At 44.5% G+C, this 27,492-nt stretch overlaps 1 protein-coding gene and 1 pseudogene across 2 annotated transcripts; both read left to right on the top strand.

Annotated features, from left to right (window-relative positions):
- The first annotated feature begins 1,859 nt into the window (after window positions 1-1,859).
- Window positions 1,860-26,992, top strand: LOC144689077 (uncharacterized). Of its 2 annotated transcripts, none has more exons than XM_078556227.1 (6): window positions 1,860-2,338; window positions 15,919-16,015; window positions 18,959-19,070; window positions 21,378-21,485; window positions 23,614-24,358; window positions 24,760-26,992. In XM_078556227.1, exons 1-4 carry the CDS (start codon window positions 2,042-2,044, stop codon window positions 21,481-21,483), a joined length of 612 nt encoding a protein of 203 aa, XP_078412353.1. In that variant the 5' UTR covers window positions 1,860-2,041; the 3' UTR covers window positions 21,484-21,485; window positions 23,614-24,358; window positions 24,760-26,992. The 2 variants fall into 2 exon arrangements, with proteins under 2 accessions (XP_078412353.1, XP_078412354.1); XM_078556228.1 differs by lacking the exon at window positions 1,860-2,338 and adding an exon at window positions 8,346-8,676.
- Window positions 19,998-20,176, top strand: LOC144689299 (small nucleolar RNA SNORA53; annotated as a pseudogene).
- Window positions 26,993-27,492: the final 500 nt, after the last annotated feature.

Below are 27,492 nucleotides of genomic sequence, written 5' to 3' on the forward strand. Positions count from 1 at the left end.
CAGTGAGTGTCAGGGGGGTTCTCGAATCCTAGAGGTGGTGTTGGGGTGTACTGGTTATCCACAGTTAAGTCTTGTCTTCTCTGAACCTCCACTTGTGCAGGATGTGCTGGGTGGTTACGTTCGATGAATGGCACAGAAACAGGCCATTCGGCCCAAGCATTCCATGCTGGTGTTAATGCTGCACTTCAGCCTCCTCCCATCTTTTCTCATCTAAACCTATCATCATAATCCTCTAATTCCTTCTCCAGCATATGCTTGCCTGGTTTCCCCTTAAATGCATTTATACTATTTGCTTCAGCCACTCATTGTGGTAGCGAGTTCCATATTCTCACCACTCTCTGGGTAAAGAAGTTTCTCCTGAATTCCCTGGGTTTCTTGGTGACTATCTTATATTGATGACCTCTAGTTATGCTCTTCCCCACAAGAGGAAACATTTTCTCTGTATCCAGTCTATCAAAACCTTTCATCATTTTCAAGACCTCTATTAGGTCATCCCTCAGCCTTCTGTTTTCAAAAGAAGAGACGCATCCTGTCGATCCTTTCCTGATATGTGTACCAACAGACTTCTGATATCATCCTTGTAAATCTTCTCCGCACCCACTCCAGTGCCTCTATACTGTTCTTAGAACATAGTGGCCAGGACTGCATGTAGTACTCTAAAGGTGGTCCAACCAAGGTTCAACACAGGTTTAATGTAACCTCCCTACTTTTCAATCCCATTCCTCTGGAAATAAAGCCTAGTGCTTTATTGCCTTTTTTTATGCTAACCTGCGATGTAATTTTTAGTGATTGGCTATCAGCTTGGCTATGACAAGCCACAGTGGGAAATACCATGGACTTGGACCCCCCCCTTACCTGGGGGCTCTCTCTCTCTCTCCATTGTGATGACTGAGATCAGCTGTGATCTGAGTTTTATTTTATTCATTCATGAGATGTGGGTGTTGCTGGCTAGGCCAGCATTTATTGCGCATCCCTAGTTACCCTTGAGAAGGTGGTGGTGAGCTGCCTTCTTGAACCGCTGCAGTCCATGTGGTGTAGGTACACCCACAGTGCTGTTAGGGAGGGGGTTCCAGGATTTTGACCCAGCGACAGTGAAGGAACAGCGATATATTTCCAAGTCAGGATGGTGAGTGGCTTGGAGGGGATCTTCCAGGTGGAGGTGTTCCCATGTGTCTGCTGCCCTCGTCCTTCATGGTAGTGGTCGTGGGTTTGGGCGGCGCTGCCTAAGCAGCCTTGGTGAGTTGCTGCAGTGCATCTTGTAGATGGTACACGTTGCTGCAACTGTGTGTCGGTGGTGGAGGGAGTGAATGTTTGTGGATGGGGTGCCAATCAAGTGGCTGCTTTGTCCTGCACAGTGTCAAGCTGACACCAAGGTGGGAGTAGCAAAGCAGTTGCACAAGGCCCATTTGGTTTCCCCTGAGTAGAGCAGGCAGCATTGTATACAGCAAATATGGTGTTTTAAACAGGGAGAAGAGACAGTTAATCACTACAAATAATTTGTTGTTTCACCTGAAAGGAGCATTTGGCATCCAAGCCAATGGGAAAGCCGGAGGTGAAAGGGCAGGTGTTGCATCTATTGCACTTAGAAAGATGAGACAGGAGTAGGATATTCAGCAGATGAAGATTGAGAGACATGGGGAGAAGATGGGTAGTTGAACCATCAGAGTCTTACTCAGGTGTTGAGACTGTCTGTTCTGCAGCATAAGTTGATAATACTGGAAATAAAAATAGAAATATTAATTACATGTGGCTTCCTTCAGGCTCAGATGATGCCAGCAGCCTGCGTCTGCTCTCAGCAGTAGTGATCGTGGCCTAGCCAATCAATGCAATTCTGAGCACCATGTGATTTCCAAGAATTTGGTGTTGATGTTGTGAAGTTCACTGATGATGTTGAGAAACAGAAAAGTGACTCGGTTGCATTTCACTAGAGTAAAGGCAGTGGAACGTTCTTCATACATTTATATTGGCCACTACTGGCCTCTTGTCATTTCGCTGATATTGTCTGGACATTAACACTTTCAGCTCCTGGGACAACAGCAGAATGCTGACAGCTTTATGTGCCTGGATCATAAGACGCCCGTACTTAGTCTTTATTCTGTTCTGCCTGGTCCTCGTGACGCTCTTCAGTGTGTTGCCACCCGTGACCCCACACCAAGATCACCAAAGTATGTTGAATGCTGTGGAGACTGTGCGGCTACACAGGGAGAACAGATGGCTTTGGGCACAAAATGCATTCCTGCAAGAGCGTCTGACAATTTCAGAGGCAAAGGCGGAGGATCTGGTGTCTCAGCTCTCGAAGATCACTCACAACCAGGAAGAGGAGAAGCGTGACGAACTGGTGAGTCACAGAGACCCGGCTCCTGAGAGAGAGGGAGAGAGGGAATGATGGAAAAACACAGGAGAGAGACTGGTTGTGTTTAACTGGAGGCGATTGTTGGATGCAGAATGTGGAATGAGAGATGAGAAAGAAGGACTTGAACCTCTATAGCACCTTTCACAGCCATAGGATGTTTAAAAGCACTTCACAGACAATGAAATACTTTTAAAGTGTGGTCACTGCTGTAATGTTGGTAACATGGCTGCCAATTTGTGCACAAGATTACACAAACAGCAATGTGACAATACTGAGATGCCCACTTTTTGTGCTGTCACTTGAACAGACAGTTTTCCTGCTTTTATTCAAAATGACAGGATCTCTACCTGAGAGAGCAGCCAGGGCTTTGGTTTAACATCACATCCAAAAGACAGCCCCTTTGACTGTGCTACACTCCCTTGGTATGGCAACAGGGACCCAGCCAATATTGTTCTGCACATGTCCTGGATTGGGGCTCGAACCTGTTGACTCAGGGGAAGAGCCTTAACCAATCCCTGGCTGACCGTTCTCCTTGCTTTGCCTTCAGATTTAAGATAATCTGAGGAATTCCGCCAGGTCGACACTCCCAGTACAGTACTGAGGGAGTGCTGCAGTGTCGGAGGGTCAGTACTGAGGGAGTGCTGCAGTGTCGGAGGGTCAGTACTGAGGGAGCGCTGCAGTGTTAGAGGGTCAGTACTGAGGGAGTGCTGCAGTGTCGGATGGCCAGTACTGAGGGAGTGCTGCAGTGTCGGAGGGTCAGTACTGAGGGAGTGCTGCACTGTTAGAGGGTCAGTACTGAGGGAGTGCTGCACTGTTCGAGGGTCAGTACTGAGGGAGTGCTGCAGTGTCGGAGGGTCAGTACTGAGGGAGTGCTGTAGTGTCGGAGGGTCAGTACTGAGGGAGTGCTGCACTGTTAGAGGGTCAGTACTGAGGGAGTGCTGCAGTGTCGGAGGGTCAGTACTGAGGGAGTGCTGCAGTGTCGGAGGGTCAGTACTGAGGGAGTGCTGCACTGTTAGAGGGTCAGTACTGAGGCAGTGCTGCAGTGTCGGAGGGTCAGTACTGAGGGAGTGCTGCAGTGTCAGAGGGTCAGTACTGAGGGAGTGCTGCACTGTTTGAGGGTCAGTACTGAGGGAGTGCTGCACCATTAGAGGGTCAGTACTGAGGGAGTGCTGCAGTGTCAGAGGGTCAGTACTGAGGGAGTGCTGCACTGTCGGAGGGTCAGTGCTGAGGGAGTGCTGCAGTGTCGGAGGGTCAGTACTGAGGGAGTGCTACACTGTCGGAGGGTCAGTACTGAGGGAGTGCTGCAGTGTCAGAGGGTCAGTACTGAGGGAGTGCTGCATTGTCAGAGGGTCAGTACTGAGGGAGTGCTGCACTGTCGGGGGATCAGTACTAAGGGAACACAGCACTCTCGGAGGGTCAGTACTGGGGGAGCGCTGCACTGTTCGAGGGTCAGTACTGAGGGAGTGCTGCACTGTTAGAGGGTCAGTACTGAGGGAGTGCTGCACTGTCAGAGGGTCAGTACTGGGGGAGCGCTGCACTGTTCGAGGGTTAGTACTGAGGCAGTGCTGCACTGTCGGAGGGTCATTACTGGGGCAGTGCTTCACTGTCAAGTGTCAGTGCTGAGGTGGTGCTGCACTGTTCGAGGGTCAGTACTGAGGGAGTGCTGCAGTGTTGAAGGGTCAGTTCTGAGGGAGTGGCGCACTCTCAGAGGGTCAATAATGAGGGAGCACTGCATTGTCAGATGTCAGTACTGAGGGAGTGCTGCCCTGTTGGAGGGTCAGCACTGAGGGAGTGCTGCACTGTCAGAGGATCAGTACTTAGGGAGTGCTGCGCTGTTCGAGGGTCAGTACTTAGGGAGTGCTGCACTTTTGGAGGGTCAGTACTGAGGTGGTGCTGCACTGTAGGAGGGTCATTACCGAGGGAGTACCACACAATCAGAGGGTCAGTACAGAGGGAGCGCTGCACTGTCGGAGGGCCAGTACTGAGGGAGTGCTGCACTGTCAGAGAGTCAGTAGTGAGGGAGTGCTGCATTTTGGAGGTGCAATGTTTCAAATAAGACTTTAAATTGAGGTCTCCTCCTCCCTTTCAGGTGTATGCCGATATTTCATTGATGAGCAGGAGAGTTTCCCCCTGTGTCATGTCCAATACTCATCCCTCACCAGGGCTAAAAATTCAGATTATCTGGTCATTATCTCAGTACTGTTTATGGGATCTTGCTGTTTGTAAATTGGCTGATATGTTTCCTACATTATAACAATGACTGCACTTCAATAAGTGTTTCATTGCATGTGAAGTGCTTTGGGGTGTTCTGAGGTTGTGAAAGTTTCTATAAAATTGTAAATTTTTTAAAATCAATCATTCCTTCCTGCTGGAGAATTTACCGTCAGTGATTATTACTGAAATACATACCTGCTTCTCCCAGCCTTACTCTTATACTTCTCCATAGTGACCAAAATTCTTGACAATGGCCATACTTTATGTGTTCACCCACTGCAGTGTTCATCACGGCCAGCATGGTATCCTGACTCACACTTGACACGGTCACTCACATACTCAGACACAAACTCATACACCTCCACTCCCACAATCACATTACACACTTGTGGCAAGTAACATTTACATCACACAAGTGCCAGGCAATGAACATCCTCCACAAGGGCTAATCTCCCCTTGACGTTCAGTGACATTATCATCAATGAATCCCCCACTATCAACATCCTGGAAGTTACCATTTACTAGAAATTCAACTTTATCAGCCATATATATATTGTGGCTACAAGAGCAGGTCAGAGGCTGGGAATTCCATGGCGAGTAACTTGCCTCCTGACTCCCCAAAGCCTGTCCACCATCTACAAGGCACAGGTCAGGGGTGTGATGGAATACTCCCCAGTTGCCTGGATGAGTGCAGCTCCAACAACACTCAAAAAGCTCAATGCCATCCAGGACAAAGCAGCCCACCTGATTGGCACGCATCCACCGCCTTCAACATTCATTCCCTCCGCCACCGATGCACAGTAACAGCAGTGTGTACCATCTACAGGATGCACTGCAGCAACTCACCAAGGCTCCTTAGACAGCACCTTCCCAACCTGTGACCTCTACCACCTGGAAGGACAAGGGCAGCAGATAGATGGGAACACCACCACCTGGAAATTCCCTCCAAACCACACATCACCCTGACTTGAAAATATATCACCATTCCTTCACTGTCGCTGGGTCAAAATCCTGAAACTCCCTCCCTAACAGCACTGTGGATGTACCTACACCACATGGACTGCAGCGGTTCAAGAAGGCGGATCACCACCACCTTCTCAAGGGCAATTAGGGATGGGCAATAAATGCTGGCCTTGCTAGTGATGCCCACATCCCATAAATAAAGAAAAACACTCTATTCCCACTCACACATTCACTCAATTCACATGCACTGACACACACATCCATCGACTCTCACACAGACATCTACTCTCTCACACATACACACACCGACAAATCCTTGCTCAAGCATCCATACCCACGTGCCCACACACACACTCTTCACTCCGTAAATTCCCTGTCCATTTTTATAAACTGTTTCTTGGTTGCATTTCCAGACAGTCAACTTTTTGAATTCTTCCTATTTGTCTCTCTCCGCTGTAGTTATTGTTCCTCCAGTTCTGGTCTCTTGTGCGTCCCTGGTTTTTGTCCCTCCACCATTGGCAGCTGTGCTTTCTCCCCATCTTGGACTCTACCGATTCATTTAATGTCTTCCCCCACACCTTGTACACTCACCCCCGTCATGTCAATGTATCAATCATTCTTTCCCAGGGCCTACATTTCCTCATCCTTCTCTGCCCTGCCTTCCTTATACAGTCAAGCTTCACATCCTCGAGCCACTACATCCCAATTTCCCAATTTCTCCTACTCTTTCATCTTTCATTTGGGTTTCTCAAAAAAATCAGGGATTAATTACACAATTAACAGATGCAACCAATTTAGAGGAGGTGGTGGTGTAGTGGTATTGTCACAGGACTAGTGACCCAGGGTAATGCTTGGGGGACCTAGGTTTGAATCCCACTATGGCAGATGGCGAAATTTGAATTCAATAAAAAATCTGGAACTATAAGTCTAATGATGACCACGAAACCATTGTTATAAAAACCCACCTGGTTCACTAATGTCCTTTAGGGAAGGAAATCTGCCATCCTTACCTGGTCTGGCCTACATGTGGCTCCAGACGCACAGCAATATGGTTGACTCTTAAATGCCCTCTGAAATAGCATAGCAAGCCACTCAGTACTCAAGGGTAATTAGGGATGGGCAACAAATGCTGGCCCACCCAGCGACGCCCACATCCCATGAACAAATAAAAAAAATGGTTGCTGTTACACTTTAAGGGCAGGGATCATTTTTAGCATTAGCAGGTCATTCAGAGCCTGTTCTGCCATTCAATAAGACCATAAATGATCTGTGAGCTAACTCCATATACCCAGCTTTGCCTTATATCCCTTAATACCATTCAGTTTGAGATATATTCACCACTGCTTACCCGAAAATTCCCATTCTCAGCAATTCCCCAACTTTTACACTCTGATGCATTCCTTTTGGGAATACTCTGTGCATCAGCAGGTGCATCAATCAGTGCGACATGGAAAACCTCTATATTTCCTGTGCTTGAGAAATCTCCTCTTATACTTTCTTTACACAGAAAAGCCTATGGCAACTGGTTTAACCCTATCATTATCTCGCCATAATTTAATGGCCCAATTACAAAAGATGTCATTTATCCAACTGCCCACCCAAGTCAGGCCAGATTCTGAAGATCCCTAGCTTCCCACATTCAGACTCCTATCAGATCGTAAACATTTCACTGCTAGTGTCTAGCCAAATCACAGAATCTCACAATTATATAGAAGGAGGCCATTTGGCCCATCATGTCTGTGCCAACTCTCTGAATGAGCAATTCACCTAGTTCCACTCTCCTGCCTTCTGCCCGTAACCCTGCGCATTCCTCCTCTTCAGGCAATAATCCAATTCCCCCCACCCCCGAATGCCTCACACTCTCAGACAGCGCATTCCAGGTCCTAACCAATCGCTGCGTGAAAAAAGTTTCTCCTCGTGTCTCCACCGCTTCTTGCCAGTTACCTTAAATCTGAGCCCTCTCACTCTCAATCCTTCCACCAATGGGAACAGTTTCTCTCTATTCTATCCAGACCCCTCATTTGAATACCTAATCAAGGGAATCGTGGTGGCCTTGGCACCCACTTATGTTGGTTCAGCTCTAACTACATCTGGGCCTTAGAGATTCTGCTAAGGTGTTTATCTTGTAATTCTCATGCAGCAGCCTGCCTGCTAGATTTCTGTTGAACATTTTTTTGACCATTGGGCCAATGAAGGCCAAAATCACAATTTCTCACCAAGTCACCATGGTGTGTCACAAGCAGGATTAAAAACATGGTTCAGTCATATCACAACTAATGAAACTCCTAATTTACAACTGGTCAGACATAGTGTTTAAGTTAGTTTTCATTAATTAGCAAAAAAAGACCTGTTGTAGCAATTTCTCAGAATTTGTACAGAGGCTTGAGGGATATGGGAAGAAGGTGGGTGGGTGGGATTGAGAGCTATGAGGAGAAAGTAGGTGGGATTGAGGGATAAGAGAAGTGGGAGGGTAGAATAGACGGATATAAGGGGTAGGTGGGTGCGATTGAGGGATATGGGGAGAGGATGATGTGAAAGGTATTATAAGTAGATGGGGAGGTTTGACCAATTTATTGGGTCTTTTGGTGCCCTGAAAACTCTTAAACCTTCAGGTATGAAGTGCCCAATATTACAATTCACAAAATAACCTGAAACGAAACTAAGAAATTTCAGTGTAAATCAGGGTGGACTGGCCTGTTGCCAAAATCTGAAATGGTTTGAAACATGTGACTTCCAGTAAATTTGTGATGTGTGTGGAGGGGAAAAGGGAGGAGGGACTATTAAGATATTTGATGGTAGAAATGATGTAATTGGCTGCTGAACAGGAATATTGCAACACAAGGACAGGCAGAAGCTGAGCTGCTAGTGCAGTGCTGGCTGCAGAAAAGTTCCTGTGTCTAACAGACAGATCGAGGATGAACTTGGGCAGCAAGAACCGGTGCTGTCCTTTAATATGGATAATTTTGGGGCTGTTATTTATTGCGGTGATTGTTACAAGTTTGGCGATCATTCTGACGAACACAGAACCTATGAAGCGGTTGGCCGAGTGTCAGGCCCAACTTAGAAATAACAGTTCGTTGCAGAATGAGTACATGGAGATGATGGCGGATGCACAGTCCTCATTGAAGAACTGTCAGGATCAATCGGTGAGCAGTAAAAGCATCGAGAGTTACGGCGATATTAATTCCAGTAAATATAGCCAAAGTAATCTTTGACATGTTTGATAATAGAAAGTATTTAAGCAATGGTATTTGTTGCTAAAATAACGTGTTGCAGCTCTTCAACAAAACCCAGAGCCTTTGTAAAATATCAAATCTTTTCATCATTTTGTTTGGAAGTGCATAATCCATGGGTACGTTATTTAGTGGTTATGTTACTTGGGATCTGTAATTCAGAGAGCTGATTTCAAATCCCATCCTGGCAGTTTGAGAATTTAAGTTTAGTTTAAAAAAACTTCTGAAAATAAAAAATCTGTTTATCAGGAAAAGTAACCATGAAACTGTCATATATATATAAAAAATAAAATCACTGGTTCATTAAATGTCCCCTTAGAGGAGGAAACCTGCTGTCCTTACCTGGTCCGTGTTGATATATGACTCTAGTCCCACTGACACCCTCTGAAATTGCTTAACAAGAAGACAATTTGTACAAATCAACATCCTCGGGATTACCGTTAACTCGAAACTTAACCAGGCCAGCCACATAATTACTGTGGCTAAAAAAGCAGGTCAGGGGCTGGGAATTCTGTGCCGAGAGACTCACTTCCTAAACTCCATCGCTGGGTTGAAATCCTGGAAGTGCCTCCCTAACAGCACTGTGGCTGTGCCTACACCACACGGACTGCAGGGTTCAACGCGGCAGCTCACCACCACCTTCTCATGGGCAATTATTGAATAGAAAAAACACATATATAAATCGCCATGGTGACTGTTTCATTGACATTAGTGCCATTCTGATCAATAAAGCGCTGGAAAGTCCCAGGTTTACTCCCCATTTGGTGCTGACTAAGCTCATCTCAAGACAAAGTTCAAGACGAAGGCAACACAATCATTGAATAACATGTTTCAGGATTTGGGGAGGACATGTAAAAAAAGTTAGTTTCTATGGGATCGAGAATCCACATTAGTTGCTGAGTGTCCTGTGTTAGCTCCAGGACCAGCAGACATTTGGTTAACCAGCTGGAAATGAGTTAAAACATGGGTTTTGTAAGTTGTGCCGGGATTCTGCTGATAAACAGAATAGCTAAAGTAAGCATCAAGCTAGTCTGTTGTAATTTGGACTAAATCTGGTTTTGCCATTGGGGAATGGGACTGAGTTAATTTTATACAACGTAACTGAGATAATAAGATAATTGAAGGGAAGATACATTTTGCTGTGTCCATGTTCTGCTGATTCTGTAGACTCCTTGCTTCACAGTGAGAAAGAAAAATCACCTAAAGGGTTAAATTACAAAGGGAAGCCAGAACAGAAAAATAATAAGAAAAAGCCTTGACATGTGAAATGACCTGAGATCAAAGGTAGGCGAAGAGTAGATAAAAAGTACATAGGACACATAAGCACAAATATGTGTTGTTTGATCTTGGAATGAATAGTACGTTATTAGAAGAGATAAGTGATGATCGAGAAACTGTATGGGTAAGCAAAGTCAAATAGCTAACCTAGATATAATTATAAGACAATAAAAAAGGGAAAGTTAATAAGATCACTGTGTAAATATGCTGGAGTCACATAATTGTACTGTATAAATACTGCTTGTTGAAAATTGTAACATTGTACAGTTTAGTGCTTGATGTAACCTGTAATTGTTGGTATTTTTCCTTGACAACAGCAATTATATTTATTCATGGGATGTGGGCTTTGCTGGCCAGGCCATTTATTGCCCATCCCTAGTTGCCCTTGAAGCAATTTGTTACAACTGAGGGGCTTCTAGGCCATTTCAGAGGGTGTGTAAGAGTCAAGTCTGGAGTCACATGTAGGCCAGCAGATGGGTTTTTACAACAATTGTTTCATGGTCATCATTAGACTTTTAATTCCAGATTTTTATTGAATTCAAATTCCACCATCTGCCGTAGCAGGTTTGAAACCTGGTCCCCAGAACATTACCCTGGGTCTCTGGATCTAAAGTCCAGCAACAATACCACTGCACCATCACCTCCCCCTAACAATATACATGGAATTTCGAAGGTAAAGTGGCATATAGATGTGAACAAATCCTTGTGAATACAGTGTCTCAATGGGGTTGGATTTTGAACCCATGAACAAGAACAGAAGCAGGCAAGCACTAAAAGTAGTACCAAAATTCTGAATAAGAGTCATATTTGACTCAAAATGTTAACTCTGTTTCTCTCTGCACAGACGCTGCCAGACCTGCTGAATATTTTTAGCATTTTCTGATTTTATTTTAGATTTTCAGCAGCTGCAGTATTTTGCTTTATTTACCAGAGAAAGCACCACTGGCTTCACTGGCTCCACCCCAACTCTCGGCCACTTTCTGAGAGGCGGGATGTGAGGGTGGGGGGAGCGGAGGGGATAACAAGGGTTGCAGTACATTGCCAGCAGCTGATTAGAAAAACTAAAGATCACATAAGGCCAATTGAACGAAACCAACAGAGGTTTTCCAGTCAAGCTCCAGGTTGCCTGGAGGTCCAATTTAGCTGCCTGGAATCAGACTCCCGAGTGGCAGACTCAAGGTGGGGAGGGGCAGGTGGGGGGGGTGGGGGGCAGTGCTCAAGGCAGCCTTAGAGGTCACCCCCACCTGCCCGCCTGCCTGCCTGAGTGCAGCAGTGCCGCAAGCCACCTCTTTCCCATCCCCCACCCTCCCCCTCAGTGGTCACCCATCTGCAAAGGTAATTTTTTAGTTAAGTTTTGAAAAAGCTGTAGAGAAAGGCCGCGCCCATTTTGAAACTCTTTATCCGCCGGTGACATAGCCTGCCGCTGCTTTCAGCAGGATGGCCTCTGATTGGCCCTCCACCTCTGACAGCCCGCCTACCATCCTTAATTGGATGGTGAGCCTATCTTCTGGCCATCAATTTGGAGAAAATCACGTTGCAGAACATCACCAAGCCAAAAATTAACAGAAAGCACTGACATTTCTGTAATGCCTTTCACAATCTCAGGTCAAACATTGCACTTCACAGCCAATGAAATACTTTTGGAAGTAAAGCCACTGTCATAATGTAGAAAACATGACAGCCATTATGTGCATAGCAAGATCCCACAAGTGGCAATGTGACATTTATGAGCAGATAATCCATTTTAGTAATGTTAGATGAGGGATAATTAATGGTTAGGCCACTAAAGGTAACTCCCCTGCCATTCCTCAAGTTGGAACCTTGGGATCTTTAACATCCATCTGAGGGAGCAGGTGGTGCTTCAATTTAACATCTCACCTGAAAGATGGTACCTCCGACAGTGCTGCGCTCCCTCAGTACTGCACCTCCAACAGTGCAGCACTCCCTCAGTACTCACCCTCTGACAGTGCAGCATTCCCCAAGTACTGCATCTCCGACAGTGTAGCACCCCTCACTACTGACCCTCCGACAGTGCAGTGTTCCCTCAGTACTGACCCTCCAACAGTGCAGCACTCCTTCAGTTCTGCAGTGGGAGTTCAGCCTAGATTATGAACTCACAATGTCTCTGGAATGTGAACGCACAACTTTTTGATTGGGAAGTGAACGTGTTACGCAATGAAGCACAGAAAAGATAAAAAACATTAATAAGAACTTTAACACCCAAGAAAGATAATGATTACACAGTAGGAAATGCTGATCCCAGCAGTGTCCAGTCACCCAGTGCTCACCTAGTGGTCAAATTTCTCTCAATTTCCTGTCATGACGGGTGGAAGTTTGGTGTAAAGTTGGTGAGATGGTGCAATCGATCAAAAATCTGGTAGATCGGGACGACCTCCTAAGATGTTAGGAACAGGAGGAGGCCATTCAGCCTTGAGCCCATTTTGCCATTCATTTCAATCATGCTTGACCTGCACCTACCACCATTTACCTGCACTTGCTCCACATCCCTGAATCCTTTCACTCAACAGGAGTCTACTAATCTCAGTCTTGAATGCTCCAAATGACACCCAACATCATAAGTCTTTTGTTGGGGGGAGAGTTTCAGATTTCCACTCCCCTTTGGATTATGGGTGATTGTTTCCTGAACTCACTCCTGAACAGCCTAGCTATAATTTTAGGATTGCGCCTCCTTGTCCTGGAACCCCACCGACACCCTCTCCCCACCAGCTCCCCCAATGCCTCATACATCCCCGTCCGCTCCATCACCACTCCATCATCAGAATTAGTTTCCCTGCACCTTGTTTTTAATTCAGTCTCAGTACGTGGGCACTGTCAGAAAGACCAACATTTATTGCCCATCCCTAGTTGCCCTTGAGAAGGTGGTGGTGAGCTGCCTTCTTGAACACTACAGTCCGTTTAGTGTTGGTACACTCACAGTGCTGTTAGGGAAGGAGTTCCAGGATTTTGACCCAGCGACAGTGAAGGAACGGCGATATATTTCCAAGTCAGGATGGTGAGTGACTTGGAGGGGAACTTGCAGGTGCTGATACCCAACCAATCTCTTAATCATTTAAAATACCTTGATTAGATTGCCGCTCAACCTTAGAAACATAATGGGATAGGACATAAGTTTGTACAATTTGTGCTCATAAGGGCTGAGTGAGGTGTAATATTGCCAATTCTGATTGGACAAATTCCTAATGTTTCATCACATCTTCTTTCTCGAACTGCCCTGCCCCCACACTCTTGCCATTGGTCACCCACCAACTTCCATCCTCATAGATGGATGACTTCCCTATGGTCTATTTGAAAGCAATCAGACTGTTGTTACCTGATTGGATGATTCTTGACCATCGTTCAAACAGGTTCGTCTCCTTTGTCCAACATTTTACAATCAATGCACAGAAGTGTTTGAAAAACATTTAGTTTAGAAACTCCATTTTTTTTGTAATGTCTCTACAATTTATCCTCCTGAGTTTTATTCACAGCAATATCCTGGAGATTAATCTATAATTCCTGGAGACTCTAGGGCAACTCTGGAATGATGGCAACATTTGGGCTAGGGCACTTTTCTCTCAATAAGAGAAGGCAGGGGGTGACCTGATGGAGGCCTATAAAATTAGAAATGCTTTAGATAGGCTAAACAAAGAGAAGATGTTTCCACTTGTGGGTGAGACCAGAACTAGGGGCCACAAATATAAGAGAGTAACTAATAAATTCGCAAGAAAGTACCATTGTAAGGGGAAACAACATATTTATACGACATGAGAAGAGGGTGCAGAGTCCACTTGCCAACCAATCAGCACTCTCTTCTCATACAGTATAAACATGTTGTTTCCCCTGACATTGGTATTTTCTTGTGAATTGTCCTGATGAGTGCAAGATGAAAACCTTTGACAAAAAAATCTCTTTTTTTCAGCAATACTCAAGTTCCATACTCCCATTGGCTATTTGTTGTCAGACCACAAGTTTAACAGGCATATCAGTGGTCCTTGTGTTTTTAGAGCTTGCAGTTTGAGCTTTGCTTTAATGAATGGCTCCCATAGTGTTGAATTAAAAGAAGCAGAATTTTGTGTATTGGTGTAAAATGGAGGGGGAAATGCAATTCAATATAAATTAGAGCATTTTCCTCCTTCTTTACTATGGTTACATAGAATTACATCAAGTCTACAGCACGGAAACAGGCCATTTGACCCAACTGGTCTGTGCCACCACACGAGCCTCCTCTCACCCTCTCCTCTTCTCATTCCATCAGCATATCCTTCTTCTCCTTTCGCCCTCCTGTGTTTATCCAGCTTCCTCTTAAATGCACCCATATTAATCGCCTTAGCCACTGCCTATGGTACCGAGTTCCATTCCTGTTTATGGTGAAACACTGCAACCACAATTGTGACACTGTGACTTGACTCCACATGAAGCAAAAAATAATTCCATCTTCTCAGCCCCCAACTGGGTCCAGGTCAAACTGCTTTCTATCTCAGAGACATGGATTACTTGCAAAGCCGGTCCAGCTCATTCTTTTGTTGGGGTGTAAACGTGTTCAGCATTTCCAGAATTGAGCAAGAATCAGCCTATGATCAGTGGGTAGCTCTCTGCCCTGAGTCAGGAGGTTGTGGGTTTAAGACTTATTCAAGAGACCTGGGCACAAACTCTAAGTCTGCACCCCCCACTGCAGCACTGAGGGAGTGCTGCAATGTCAGAAGTCCTGTCTTTCTGAACAGAATGTTAAGCCAAGGCCTGTCTGCTCTCTCCAGATGGAGGTAAATGACCTCATGGTATTGTCATGAAAATATAAAAAATTTCATAATATTATTGTGATTTATTGTAAAGGTAGGTTAATAGTGGGGTTTGGATTAGTTTTTCTGTGTGGATGTGTTGGTGGGGGGAGGTTTAATTGAATTGGAAGCAGCTGGTCTGGAGCTTTTGAATTATCAAAAGGGAAGCAAGGTTTGAAATGCTAAATACATAAACATGTTGATGTTTTAGAATGGTGTGAGGAACATTTGTATTTTTAAATTAGATTAGTTTGAATTTCAAAGGGATGGTAAGATGTTACACCATAAGCCATAAGGAGCTAAGCCAAACAGTGTATTTATTTTCCTCAAAGGTTATTGATAATACAAATACTAGAAAAGATTTATATTATGAGAAAAGTAAAGTTGCAAAGACATATTGGAACAATGGAATTTACATTAAAAAGGGGAAAACATGTATAAAGGAGATGAGGTTATGTGTAAGAGGAAGGCATTCTAAGATCAAACACAAGTTTGAAAAGCCTCCAGCCTCTATGCATCAAGCTGCTGCATACAGGAACCAAAGCTAAGAAAACTCACTTTGAATCTCCCTGTCCAGGGTATTGTTTGCTTTGCCTAGGTCTGTTGAAATCTGTTTTGTTTTATTGTTGCCTTTTGGAGCTGTATCTGGGGGTCAAATTAATTAGAGGAGTTAGGAGTTATTATAGTAGTAATTTGTAGACCTATGTATGTGCTTAAAGTATTTTCTTCTATTAATAAATGTTTAATTTAGTTTTGCAAAAAATGTCTAAGACTCGGTGGATTTATCACCACTGAATTCAAGGCTTGCATCTCAAAATAGAATACAAATTACAAAACAGTTGTGGCAGTTGTTTCAAGTTTCCCTCTGGGATTTGAGCAGCTCGGCATTTACCATTCACTGTGCCATAACAGTATTATCTGAAGAAGAGCAGTACAGAGGGAGCTTTGCCCTATACCTAATCCATGCTGTATCTAAGTGCTTTGGTGCTCACAATGAGTGTCAAAATGAGAAAGTGATCTACCTCTTACCTCCAACATCACTCATCTTGAAAATCACAAAAATTCACAAAAACCTGGTGACGTGTGTATGTTTTTGTCCCAGGCTCGGCAGAGTAAGGATATTTTGGATTTAGGGAAGAGGGTGAAAGAGATCGAACTTCTCAACGGCAACCTCAGCAAGAAACAAGAGTACCTAGAAGGTTAGAGTTCGTCAATATTTCATAATTGTGTTGGTGGGTATTGGGAGGGGTTGTGCCTGGGGTCATTCGCTGGAAATTGATCAGGAGATACAATCTTTGTGACACAGGTTTGGAGGAATAATGGCATCTCCTGTTGGAGCATTAGCTCCCCACTCCCTCCCTGCACCTCGTCCACACCCCTAATTGCTATTTAGTGACCTCCACTGCTGGAAGCATATATGCTCAGTGATGTCAGAAGTCACTCAGTGGGTAGAACTCTCATCTCTGAGGAAGAAAGGCATGGAGTTCAAGTCCCATTCTAAGGGTCTGAGCAGATAATCCAGGCTGACACTCCCTGTGGAGATGCTGCAGTATTGGAGTTGCCATCTTTTGAATCAGACATGAGAGCGATGCCCTGTCTGCTCTTAGGTCAACATAAAGGATATCATGGCACTATCTTGAACAAGAGACCAGGAGTTGTGCCTGGTGTCCTGGCCAATGTTTATTAATTAGGCAGATTATCTGATCATTATCTCATTTCTGTTTGTTGGAGCTCGCTGTGTGCAATTTGCAACAATGGCTAGACTTCAAGTAGTATTAAATTGGCTGTAAAGCCATTTAGAAGAAGCTGAGGTCAAAGGTGCTACAGAAATGTAAGTTCTTTTTTCAGTTTGGGGAAGTTTTGAAAGTTCCTTCTTTAATTGTCAACTTTCTAACTCAGGAACTGCCTCTGAATCATGGGATCAGCACAATAGGGACTTTCTAAACCTAGCCCATTATAATGTGCTGAGTTTCTAACCGTCACAGATTAGACATGCTTCGTCTTGTTTCCTTTGTCAGCTTCCTCTCTAATGACACATCGTTTTCTTGGCGACCATTATCCCTTAGCACCGTGCTCCAAAAATTAAGTTTCAATTTAAGTTTTGTGGCTTGCACAAGAATTGGAATTTGAATGGCTGGAGGTGTGTTCCAATTTTACAGTTGTCAGCAACAGCAACAACATTTGTTCATATCTATCGTCTTTTAAGTGTAGGAAAAAGAATACTTTATACATGAGGCAGCCAGTATGACCATCAAACACTCCCAGGACAGGTACAGCACGGGGTTAGATACAGAGTAAAGCTCCCTCTACACTGTCCCCTCAAACACTCCCAGGGCAGGTACAGCACGGGGTTAGATACAAAGTAAAGCTCCCTCTACACTGTCCCCATCAAACACTCCCAGGGCAGGTACAGCATGGGATTAGATACAGAGTAAAGCTCCCTCTACACTGTCCCCATCAAACACTCCCAGGACAGGTACAACACGGGGTTAGATACAGAGTAAAGCCCCCTCTACACGGTGCCCATCAAACACTCCCAGGACAGGTACGGCATGGGGTTAGATACAGAGTAAAGCTCCCTCTACACTGTCCCTATCAAACACTCCCAGGACAGGTACAGTATGGGATTAGATACAGAATAGAGCTCCCTCTACACTGTCCCTATCAAACACTCCCAGAACAGGTACAGCATGTGGTTAGATACAGAGTAAAGCTCCCGCTACACTGTCCCTATCAAACACTCCCAGGGCAGGTACAGCATGGGATTGGATACAGAATAGAGCTCCCTCTACACTGTCCCCATCAAACACTCCCAGGGCAGGTACAGCATGGGGTCAGAAACAGAATAGAGCTCCCTCTACACTGTCCCCATCAAACACTCCCAGGGCAGGTACAGCATGGGGTCAGAAACAGAGCAAAACTCCCTCTACACTGTCCCCATCAAACACTCCCAGGACAGGTACAACACGGGGTTAGATACAGAGTAAAGCCCCCTCTACACTGTGCCCATCAAACACTCCCAGGGCAGGTACAGCACGGGGTTAGATACAGAGTAAAGCTCCCTCTACACTGTCCCCATCAAACACTCCCAAGACAGGTACAACACGGGGTTAGATACAGAGTAAAGCCCCCTCTACACTGTGCTCATCAAACACTCCCAGGGCAGTACAGCACGGGGTTAGATACAGAGTAAAGCTCCCTCTACAATGACCCCATCAAACGCTCCCAGGATAAGTAGAGCACGAAGTTGGATACAGAGCAAAGCTCCCTCTACATTGTCCCCATCAAACACTCCCAGGGCAGGTATAGCATGGGATTAGATACAACGTAAAGCTCCCTCTACACTGTCCCTATCAAATACTCCCAGGGTAGGTACAGCATGGGGTTAGATACAGTGTAAAGCTCCCTCTACATTGTCCCCATCAAATACTCCCAGGGCAGGTACAGCATGGGGTAAGACACAGAATAAAGCTCCCTCTACTCTGTCCCCGTCAAACACTCCCAGGGCAGGTACAGCATGGGATTAAATACAGCGTACAGCTCCATCTACACGGTCCCTATCAAACACTCCCAGGGCAGGTACAGCAAGGGGTTAGATACAAAGTAAACCTCCCTCTACACTGTCCCATCAAACACTTCCAGGACAGGTACAGCATGGGGTTAGACACAGAGTAAAGCCCCCTCTACACTGTCCCCATCAAACACTCCCAGGACAGGTACAGCACGGGGTTAGACACAGAGTAAAGCCCCCTCTACACTGTCCCCATCAAACACTCCCAGGGCAGGTGCAGTACGGGGTTAGATACAGAGTAAAGCTCCCTCTACATTTTTCTGTAAAAACACTTCAACCCCCTCAACCTAAACTGTGCCTCCCATTGCACCAGTCCAGAAATGCCATTTGTGTAAGCACTATCCTAATAAGCACACTGAGAGATGTGTCAAATTAAGACCTGCTGTATCTTATGCGACCAAAGCTACCAAAAGCTGACATGAGGCAGACACACTCATTTCGTGTAGCACTCTTCGAGTCAACTCGTTGCCTAATTTGGATCTGATTCCTTCTCCTGAGTGTGAAATACATCAGTTTCTTTATTTGTCTTCTTTTTCTCATCTTTTTGAATGGGAATGTTTCTGTTGATTAGCTGAAGCACAGAAATGGCAGGAGCAATCCAACCAGTGTGAAATGAACATGGCCACAACCAATGATCATCTAAAAAGGGCAAGGGAAGAGTTAAAAGCGTGTCAATCGGACAGGTGAGTGACAATAACAGAAAGTTACATTTATATAACGCCTTTAATGTAGTAAAACATCCCCAGGGCCTTCACAGGAACATAATCAAATAAAGTTTATTACTGAGCTTCCTAAGGAGCTATTAGGACAGCAGATCAAAAGCTTAGTCAAAGAGGTCAGTTTGAAGAAGTCTTAAAGGAAGAGAAAGAGTTAGAGAGGTGAAGAGGTTTAGGGAGGGAAGTCTAGAGCTTAGGGATATTAGGTTTTCTTTTTGCTAAATTTTGGTAGCCAATTAATTGATGTTGACTTTTTTAAGTGACAAACTTAATTCAGCATAATTGAGAGGATGTGTTACAGTGTCTGAGTGGTTGTTTACACGGTACAAGTGAAAGTTATATTACCCCATGCCTTGAGTCAAAGTCACAGTGACAAGAGTCTTAACCCCCTTACCCAAGCACCTGGCTTGTCCTCTGAGCGTCTCTTGAAGTCTTCTGCCCCAAATGCTTGGATCTTCTTTATTCCAAACCTTCCCATAATCTAAAACATTAAATTTCACTAGACCAATCATTAACAATGCAGCCATCGCCTATTGTCCAATTCTAGAGTCAGCCTGTCCATGAGTGTCTGGCTTTGCTTGGGTTTCAGCCTAATAATCCTCAACATCACTTGTTTTCATATTGCTGAAGTTGTTATCAGTGCAGGGAACGCAAAGAGATATCATTCACACTGGAGACATCACTGTGTCCTTGATGATTCAATGATTCTGGCTCGAGGCACTCCCTCATCCTGTCTCAAATGAGGACATCAGTCCTCCCTTATTCCATATCACATTCCTGTTCAAGTTTCTCATTCCCATGCACAAAGCTATCTCTGCTTGCTGCTCTGTTCTTTTATTTATCTTTAATTTATTAGGCATATTACCCATTCCCTCTCTTTTAAGAATCCTGTTTCTCATGCTACCCTTCCATCTTAATGTTAACTGTAATTGTGAGATTTGTAAAGTCAAAGGTGCTTGAGTCATTGGCGTTTTAAAGTAATATTCCTGCACAGTAGCCCTTCTGTTGCGATGTGAAATACCGTTACTAATAAGCTGTTGCTGCCATCAGGACTTTGCTGTTGTGTGGATCATGTTCATCAAAATCCACCTGGTTTAAATATTGCAATGAAATGTGATGCACTTGCGAGATTTAACTGTCTCTTAGCTTAATACAAAGATAAAACAAAACATATACATGTGATATTCTTGCGATTACATGGTAGCAGTACTGTAACATAAACTTTTTCTCATTACACATTTGTCCTGATAAACAATTAATGAATATTCTGGAGGACACCCAAATACAAAAGGGCCCAGGCAGCTGAAAGCACACACCAATGGTGGATCCATGAGAATCAGGGATGCACAAGAGGCCTGAATTGGAGGAGCGTAGAGGAGGTTACGTAGAGGCTGGAGGGCTGGAGGAGGTTACAGAGATGGAGCGGTTTGAAAGCAAGGATAAGAATTTTAAAACCAAGGCATTGGTGGTACAGAAGCCAGTACAGGTCAGTGAGCACAGAGGTGATGGATGAACCAGACACTGGGTAAGTAAGCATACGGGCAGCAGAGTTTTGGATGAGCTTAAGTTTAAGGTGAGTGGAAGGTGGTAGAATGTTGGAATAGTCGAATGATCCTACAAGACTGCAGAGTCTTAAAAGTAGTAGAGGGAAGATGAAAAGATATTTTTGATTTAACGCCTTTACAGAGAAGGTCGTGAATGTGCAAAATGGACAGTTTGATCTAAACGTAACAGCAAATTTAAGAGAAAGACAGAGAAATGGAGAACACCTCTTGAAAGGGCAGTGAAAGCAGATTCAATAATAACTTTCAAAAGAGAATTGGATAAATATTTGATGAAGAAATATTTGCAGAGCTACGTGGAAAGAGCAGGGGAGTGATACTAATTGGATAGCTCTTTGAGCTGGCACAGGCACAATGGGCTGAATGGCTTCTTTCTGTGCTATGAGCTTTTATCCTGGAAAACAATTAGACAGGGATGTCATGAGATATTGCCCTGTTCTGCCACTGGCGCATAAATCCCGGTGGTCATGTATGTCACTATATATATGCAACCCTGTTCCTCATCAGATATCTAGCCAATTCCTTTTGATCAATTCTACAGTCTCAGCTACTTCTGGTGACAGTCGCACCCATCCAAGGGAAAAGGTTTCCCCTAATTTCACTTGAGATTATTTTTATTTCACATTGCGTCTTCTTCCAACAGTCACACACTGAATTAAATAACCTGCTCACACCTCGCCAAATTTTTCTGAAATAATTTTCTTTCTTACAGGAATGCATGTCGACATCAGCTGCAGTATGGCCAAGCTAGTACAGTGCATGGACACGTTGGTTTGGTTGCTCTCTCTGTCATGTCTCTCAAATTACTGTGTAGTTAGAGGTAAGTGCTGTCATGATTTGTCCATTCAAATGATAACTATAGGTGCCATATTAACGTGAAAACAGTAAGAAAGAAGACATTTTTCTCTACCCTTTTCTTGACCTGGAGCCTGAAATTTAAAAGCTGCTGCTGATCTGCAAACCATCCTAACCACACAGCAATTAAACTCTAATTGACCTCAGGGTTTATAGCAATTAGACTCTGATTGACCAGATGATTTACCTCAGGTAGACTCTGAATGACCTCAGGATTTTACTGTAATTATTTTGATTAATCTGAGCATTAGTGCAATTAATCTCTCTCTGCTTCTCAGATTGTGTGAGATTTTGTAATTTTAAAGGATCTGAGCACAATGAATACAGATCACCTTAGCAGTCAGAGGCTGGGAACACTGCAGCGAGTGGCTCACCTCTTGACTCCGTAAAGCCTATCCGCCATCTACAAGGCACAAGTTAGGAGTGTGATGGAATACTTGAATACTCTTCACTTGCCTGGATGACTGTAGCTCCAACAACACTCAAGGAGCTCGACATCATCCAGGACAAAGCAGCCCAGTTGATCTTCACCCCATCCACCATCTTAAACACTCACTCCCTCCACCACTGGGACATGAGGCTGCAGTGTGTATCTTCTGCAAGATGCACTGCAGCAACTTGCCAAGGCTTCTTCAACAGCACCTTCCAAATCTGTGACTTCACCACCTAGAAAGAAAGGGACAGCGGATGCATGGCAACACCACAACCTGCAAGTTCCTCTCTAAGTCATGCACCATTCTGACTAGGAACTATATCACTGTTCCTTCACTGTCATTGGGCCAAAATCAAAATCCTTGGGAACTCCATTTCCTTCTACCACTGCGAGAGCTCATCACACAGGCTGCAAAGTGATTCACCACCATCCTTTCAAGGACTAATGAGATAGGCAATAAAACTTAGGACCGTGCTGATCTATGTAGCACAGTTACCATAGGAATATAGGCACAGAAGGAGACCATTCAGCCCCTTGAGCCTGTTCTACCATTTGACCCTGTTCCACCATTTTATTAAATCATAGCCGATTTGCACTTTAATTCCTCCCACCAACCTTCATCTGTAACCCTTAATACTCTTGTCTGTCAAACATCTATCAATCTCAGTGTTGGCATTTTCAGTTGACCCCGCCCTCAATAGTTTTTTTGGGGGGAGAGTTCCAGGTTTGCACAACCCTTTGTATAAAGAAGTACTTCCTGATATAATTCCTGAATGGCCTGGCTCTAATTTTAAGGTTTTGCCGCCTTGTTCTGGAGTTGCCCCACCAGAGGAAGTAGTTTCTCTCTATCTACCTCATCAACTCCTTTAATCATTTAAACAACTCAATTAGATCACACCTTAATCTACTATAATCAGGAATACAAGCCTAGTCTATGCAACCTGTCCTCATAATTTAACTCTTTTAGGTGCAGATTCGTTTTGTAGGCCTGATATAATACTGACCACACTGGGTAACACGTGTTCTCATTGAAAGACTGAGGAGTGAGCCCCTTCGCATTGTTTTCACCATGTGTAGATTAGATGGGTTTGGTGGATATCTGGTAAAGATCCCTTGAGTCATTAAACACCAGTAGATTATTGGCCTTTCCCTGTTCCCAATGTTGGATCCTGATCATGTGTAGATGCTATGCTACTTATTCAGTATATCCTATGATGGGAGATCTTGAGCTGCAGTGGTAGTGTCCCTGTCTCCGGACCAGAAGTTGCAGGTTCAACTCCCCGCCAGGATTTGTTGGCCATGGAAGGAGTGTTCAAGCCCTGGTTCAATCAGCCTGTGAATCCTTGCACCACTTCCCAAAGGGAAAAGGGTGTGTGAAGATACCTGAAGAAATATATCCCATTTTGTTTTCAAAATTTCCGCATATTCTATCATTATGAAATGCACTGACTGAAAAGATGGTAGAAGGAGATTCAGTCATAACATTCAACAGAAAATTTGACATTTGAAAAGCAAAAGCAAAGGAAGATGTGGGACTCGGTTGGGGGGATGAGCAGGGGGCAGTGGGGCTAATTGAATAGCTCTTTCAAAGAGGCAGATCAGCAAAATGGCCTTCTTCTGTAAGATTCTATGACTTGAAAGCTCTTTGTTTTACCTTTAGGATCGGTACAAGGATTGGAATGCAGGACCAAAAGAAAACCACTTTGCATTATCACCAACTTTTTAATGAGAAAAAGCAAAAAGAAATTAAATTTGTAATGCTAATACTGCCTCCTGAGATGAATATGCATCCCACAGGGTACAGTAAGATTCAGAATATAAAAATCAGCATTTTAATTTAAAAAAATGTTATTTCTATCATTTCTGAACAAATGATGCTGAAAAAAGCAAGTGGCGATTGACAATGGGAAAGTGCAGACTGGCACATGTGCAAAGCTACCAACAGACAAATACACATGGTAAATCCTTATGGCATCAGGTTCTTGCATGGTGACATTATAACCCAGTGTCTCACACTATACCCTGGTCCCTCACACTATCACCCAGTGTCTCACATTATAACCCAGTGTCTCACACTATACCCTGGTCCCTCACACTATAACCCAGTGTCTCACACTATACCCTGGTCCCTCACACTATCACCCAGTGTCTCACATTATAACCCAGTGTCTCACACTATACCCTGGTCCCTCACACTATCACCCAGTGTCTCACACTATACCCTGGTCCCTCACACTATAACCCAGTGTCTCACATTATAACCCAGTGTCTCACACTATACCCTGGTCCCTCACACTATCACCCAGTGTCTCACATTATAACCCAGTGTCTCACACTATACCCTGGTCCCTCACACTATAACCCAGTGTCTCACACTATACCCTGGTCCCTCACACTATCACCCAGTGTCTCACATTATAACCCAGTGTCTCACACTATACCCTGGTCCCTCACACTATCACCCAGTGTCTCACACTATACCCTGGTCCCTCACACTATCACCCAGTGTCTCACATTATAACCCAGTGTCTCACACTATACCCTGGTCCCTCACATTATAACCCAGTGTCTCACACTATACCCTGGTCCCTCACACTATCACCCAGTGTCTCACATTATAACCCAGTGTCTCACACTATACCCTGGTCCCTCACACTATCACCCAGTGTCTCACATTATAACCCAGTGTCTCACACTATACCCTGGTCCCTCACACTATCACCCAGTGTCTCACATTATAACCCAGTGTCTCACACTATACCCTGGTCCCTCACACTATCACCCAGTGTCTCACATTATAACCCAGTGTCTCACACTATACCCTGGTCCCTCACACTATAACCCAGTGTCTCACACTATAACCCAGTATTTCACACTACACCTGGGTTACTCACATGAACCTACCTTGCCAGGGATGAGGGAAGAGGAAGAGCTGATCAAGGAATTAATTTGCTCACCGGCTAATTAGTTTAGTAATTTAATGCAAGTGATTCTGCAGGAACCATATCATAAAATTCCAAATGATTGATACAAGAAGCCCAGATGTCGTGATTGGCAACTCTGCTTTTCAAAAGTATGATGCGTATTTGTGATCACACATGTCAGTGACACTGTGTATGAATGGTGCAGGAATAGTGAAAGGTGAAACTAACAGGTAGAGGAGCCCTAATGGGTTTAACACTGAACCTATTCAGCTAGTGCAGAGGAGCAAACGAAACCACAGGGTGTAGAATTACAAGGCCAAAATTATAAAATATGAGTTAGAGGAAGTAACATACATCCTTAGACAGCACCTTCCAAACCCACGACCACTACCATCTAGAAGGGCAAGGTGAGCAGATTCATGGGAACACCATTACCTGGAAGTTCCCCTCCAAGTCACTCACCATCCTGACTTGGCAATATATTGCCGTTCCTTCACTGGATCACAATCCTGGGAATCTCTCCCTAACAGCACTGTGGGTGTACCTACACCACATGGACTGCAGCGGTTCAAGAAGGCAGCTCACCACCACCTTCTCAAGGGCAACTAGGGATGTGCAATAAATGCTGACCCAACCAGTGATGCCCACATCCCATGAATGAATAAAAAAAAACTTTCTAGTGATCAAGTGAAACCGTAATTCAAATATTGCATCCAGCTCCGGTCATTAAGAAATAGACATTCATGAGGAGGAGGGAGTGTAGAGGAGAGATGTCAGGCTGACCTCCAAGTGTCAGGGATAGAGACCAATCTGGTGAAACTGGGGCTTCTCAGCCAGTCTCTCACACCCCACCACCCTGCTGCAGTTCACAGAGACACTATTCCTAACCAAATGCCCATTCTTTCTTTCAGAGAGAGACAATGCTCATCTGACTCCTCCATTATTGGCACACTTCTTCCCATTAAATTCAACCTGGCACTGCCCCCTTCCATCCCAGTCCGGATTGCACCCTTTACTCAACACCCTTATCCAAAGCTCTCCGCCCTCTCCCTCCTTCACAACTCTTCATCAAATTTCTGTTTTCATGAATGTTCCGACTGACAGTTTACATTTATTTAAGTTAAATTTAGTTACGAAAAGTCATTTATGGTCATTCACAACGGTGGAAGTTAAACGACATTCTGTCCTGGTTAATTTAGCCCCGTTCATTGCAGTGGTGTACATGAGGTAAAACATTTCTTTGAGTATTAACACGGCTGTTCACAGCTGCTGTGACCTGTCTATTTTGGACACACTCTGTTTTTATGAAACTGATTCCATTTTAACACTTCAGGAAATCGAACTTTCACAGCCTTCCCTTTAGTAATCACTATAAATTCCAATGAAAGGATTGTAGTGTGGTGAGATAGCAAGCAAACTGTCCAAGGCTTGAGTAGGAGCCCCCGGAGATGGGGGCCCAGTCTGCACCTGCTCCTGGTCAGAAATTGTCACTTAGCTGTTCAATTGTCACTACAGATTCCAGAGACAGTGTTGGGATTGGTAACAAAGCTCCTCCAAAGTGTGCTCATATGTTCTGCAAATTTTGACGGTCATTGTTTCCGAGGCGTTGCCAATATTTTTTTTCCCTGGACTCTGAAATAACTGAAGCCTACTATCCAATACCATGGAGCCGGGGTTGCCAACCCTCCAGGATTATCCTGGAGTCTCCAGGAATTAAAGATTCTGGAACACTGTAGCAAATTAAACAGAGTGGAAGATCGTAGAGGCATTAAAAAAATGAACGCATGCTTTTATTATCTTCTTTGAACATTCTGGTTAGTTATAAATATATTGGCGATGTGGGGATTGGATAAAACAGCTGTCTGACCAGTTGAAGGTCATCCAATAAAATCCCCTGGAATGCGTCCAAACAAAGCCGCCCTCTCCTGAAAGAGTAGTTTCAATGTCTCAATGCCATCAGAGGTTTTATTATCTAGAGGAAAATGCATTGTTTGTAAGAATACTTTATTTTTAAAGCAAAGTAAAAATCGTGTAATCAAAAAATAAGTTGAGAAACAACTAACAATATGGTGAAGTAATTTGTATGTTTTACATCTTGGAATAAAATAATACAACTCTCCTGCTTTTTGTGGCAACCATCTTTCTCACATTTTCATGTATTTGTTCTTGGTAGCTGAAACCATCTATTGATCATCCCTCGCCCCTTTTTTCCAACTCCCTTCGCTTTTTCTTGGTCTTGTTCAGGCTCCAGGCTGGAGGTAGCTTCTGAATCAGAACATTGTAGGTTCAACCTATATCCCAGAGACTTGACCCCACATTTCAAACTGAGACTCCCAGCAGCACTGCTCTGTAGTGCTGCACTGTCAAAGGGTCAGTACCAAGGGAGCGCCGCACTGTCAAAGGGTCAGTACCGAGGGAGCGCCGCACTGTCAAAGGGTCAGTACCAAGAGAGTGCCACACTACCAAAAGGGTCAGCACTGAGGGAGCGTCGCGCTGTCGGAGGGTCAGTACTGAGGGAGCGTCGCGCTGCCGGAGGGTCAGTACTGAGGGAGCGCCACGCTGTCGGAGGGTCAGTACTGAGGGAGCGTCACGCTGTCAGAGGGTCAGTACTGAGG

Source organism: Cetorhinus maximus, chromosome 13 (genome assembly GCF_964194155.1).
Source record: "Cetorhinus maximus chromosome 13, sCetMax3.hap1.1, whole genome shotgun sequence".
Classification (NCBI taxonomy): Eukaryota; Metazoa; Chordata; class Chondrichthyes; order Lamniformes; family Cetorhinidae; genus Cetorhinus; species Cetorhinus maximus.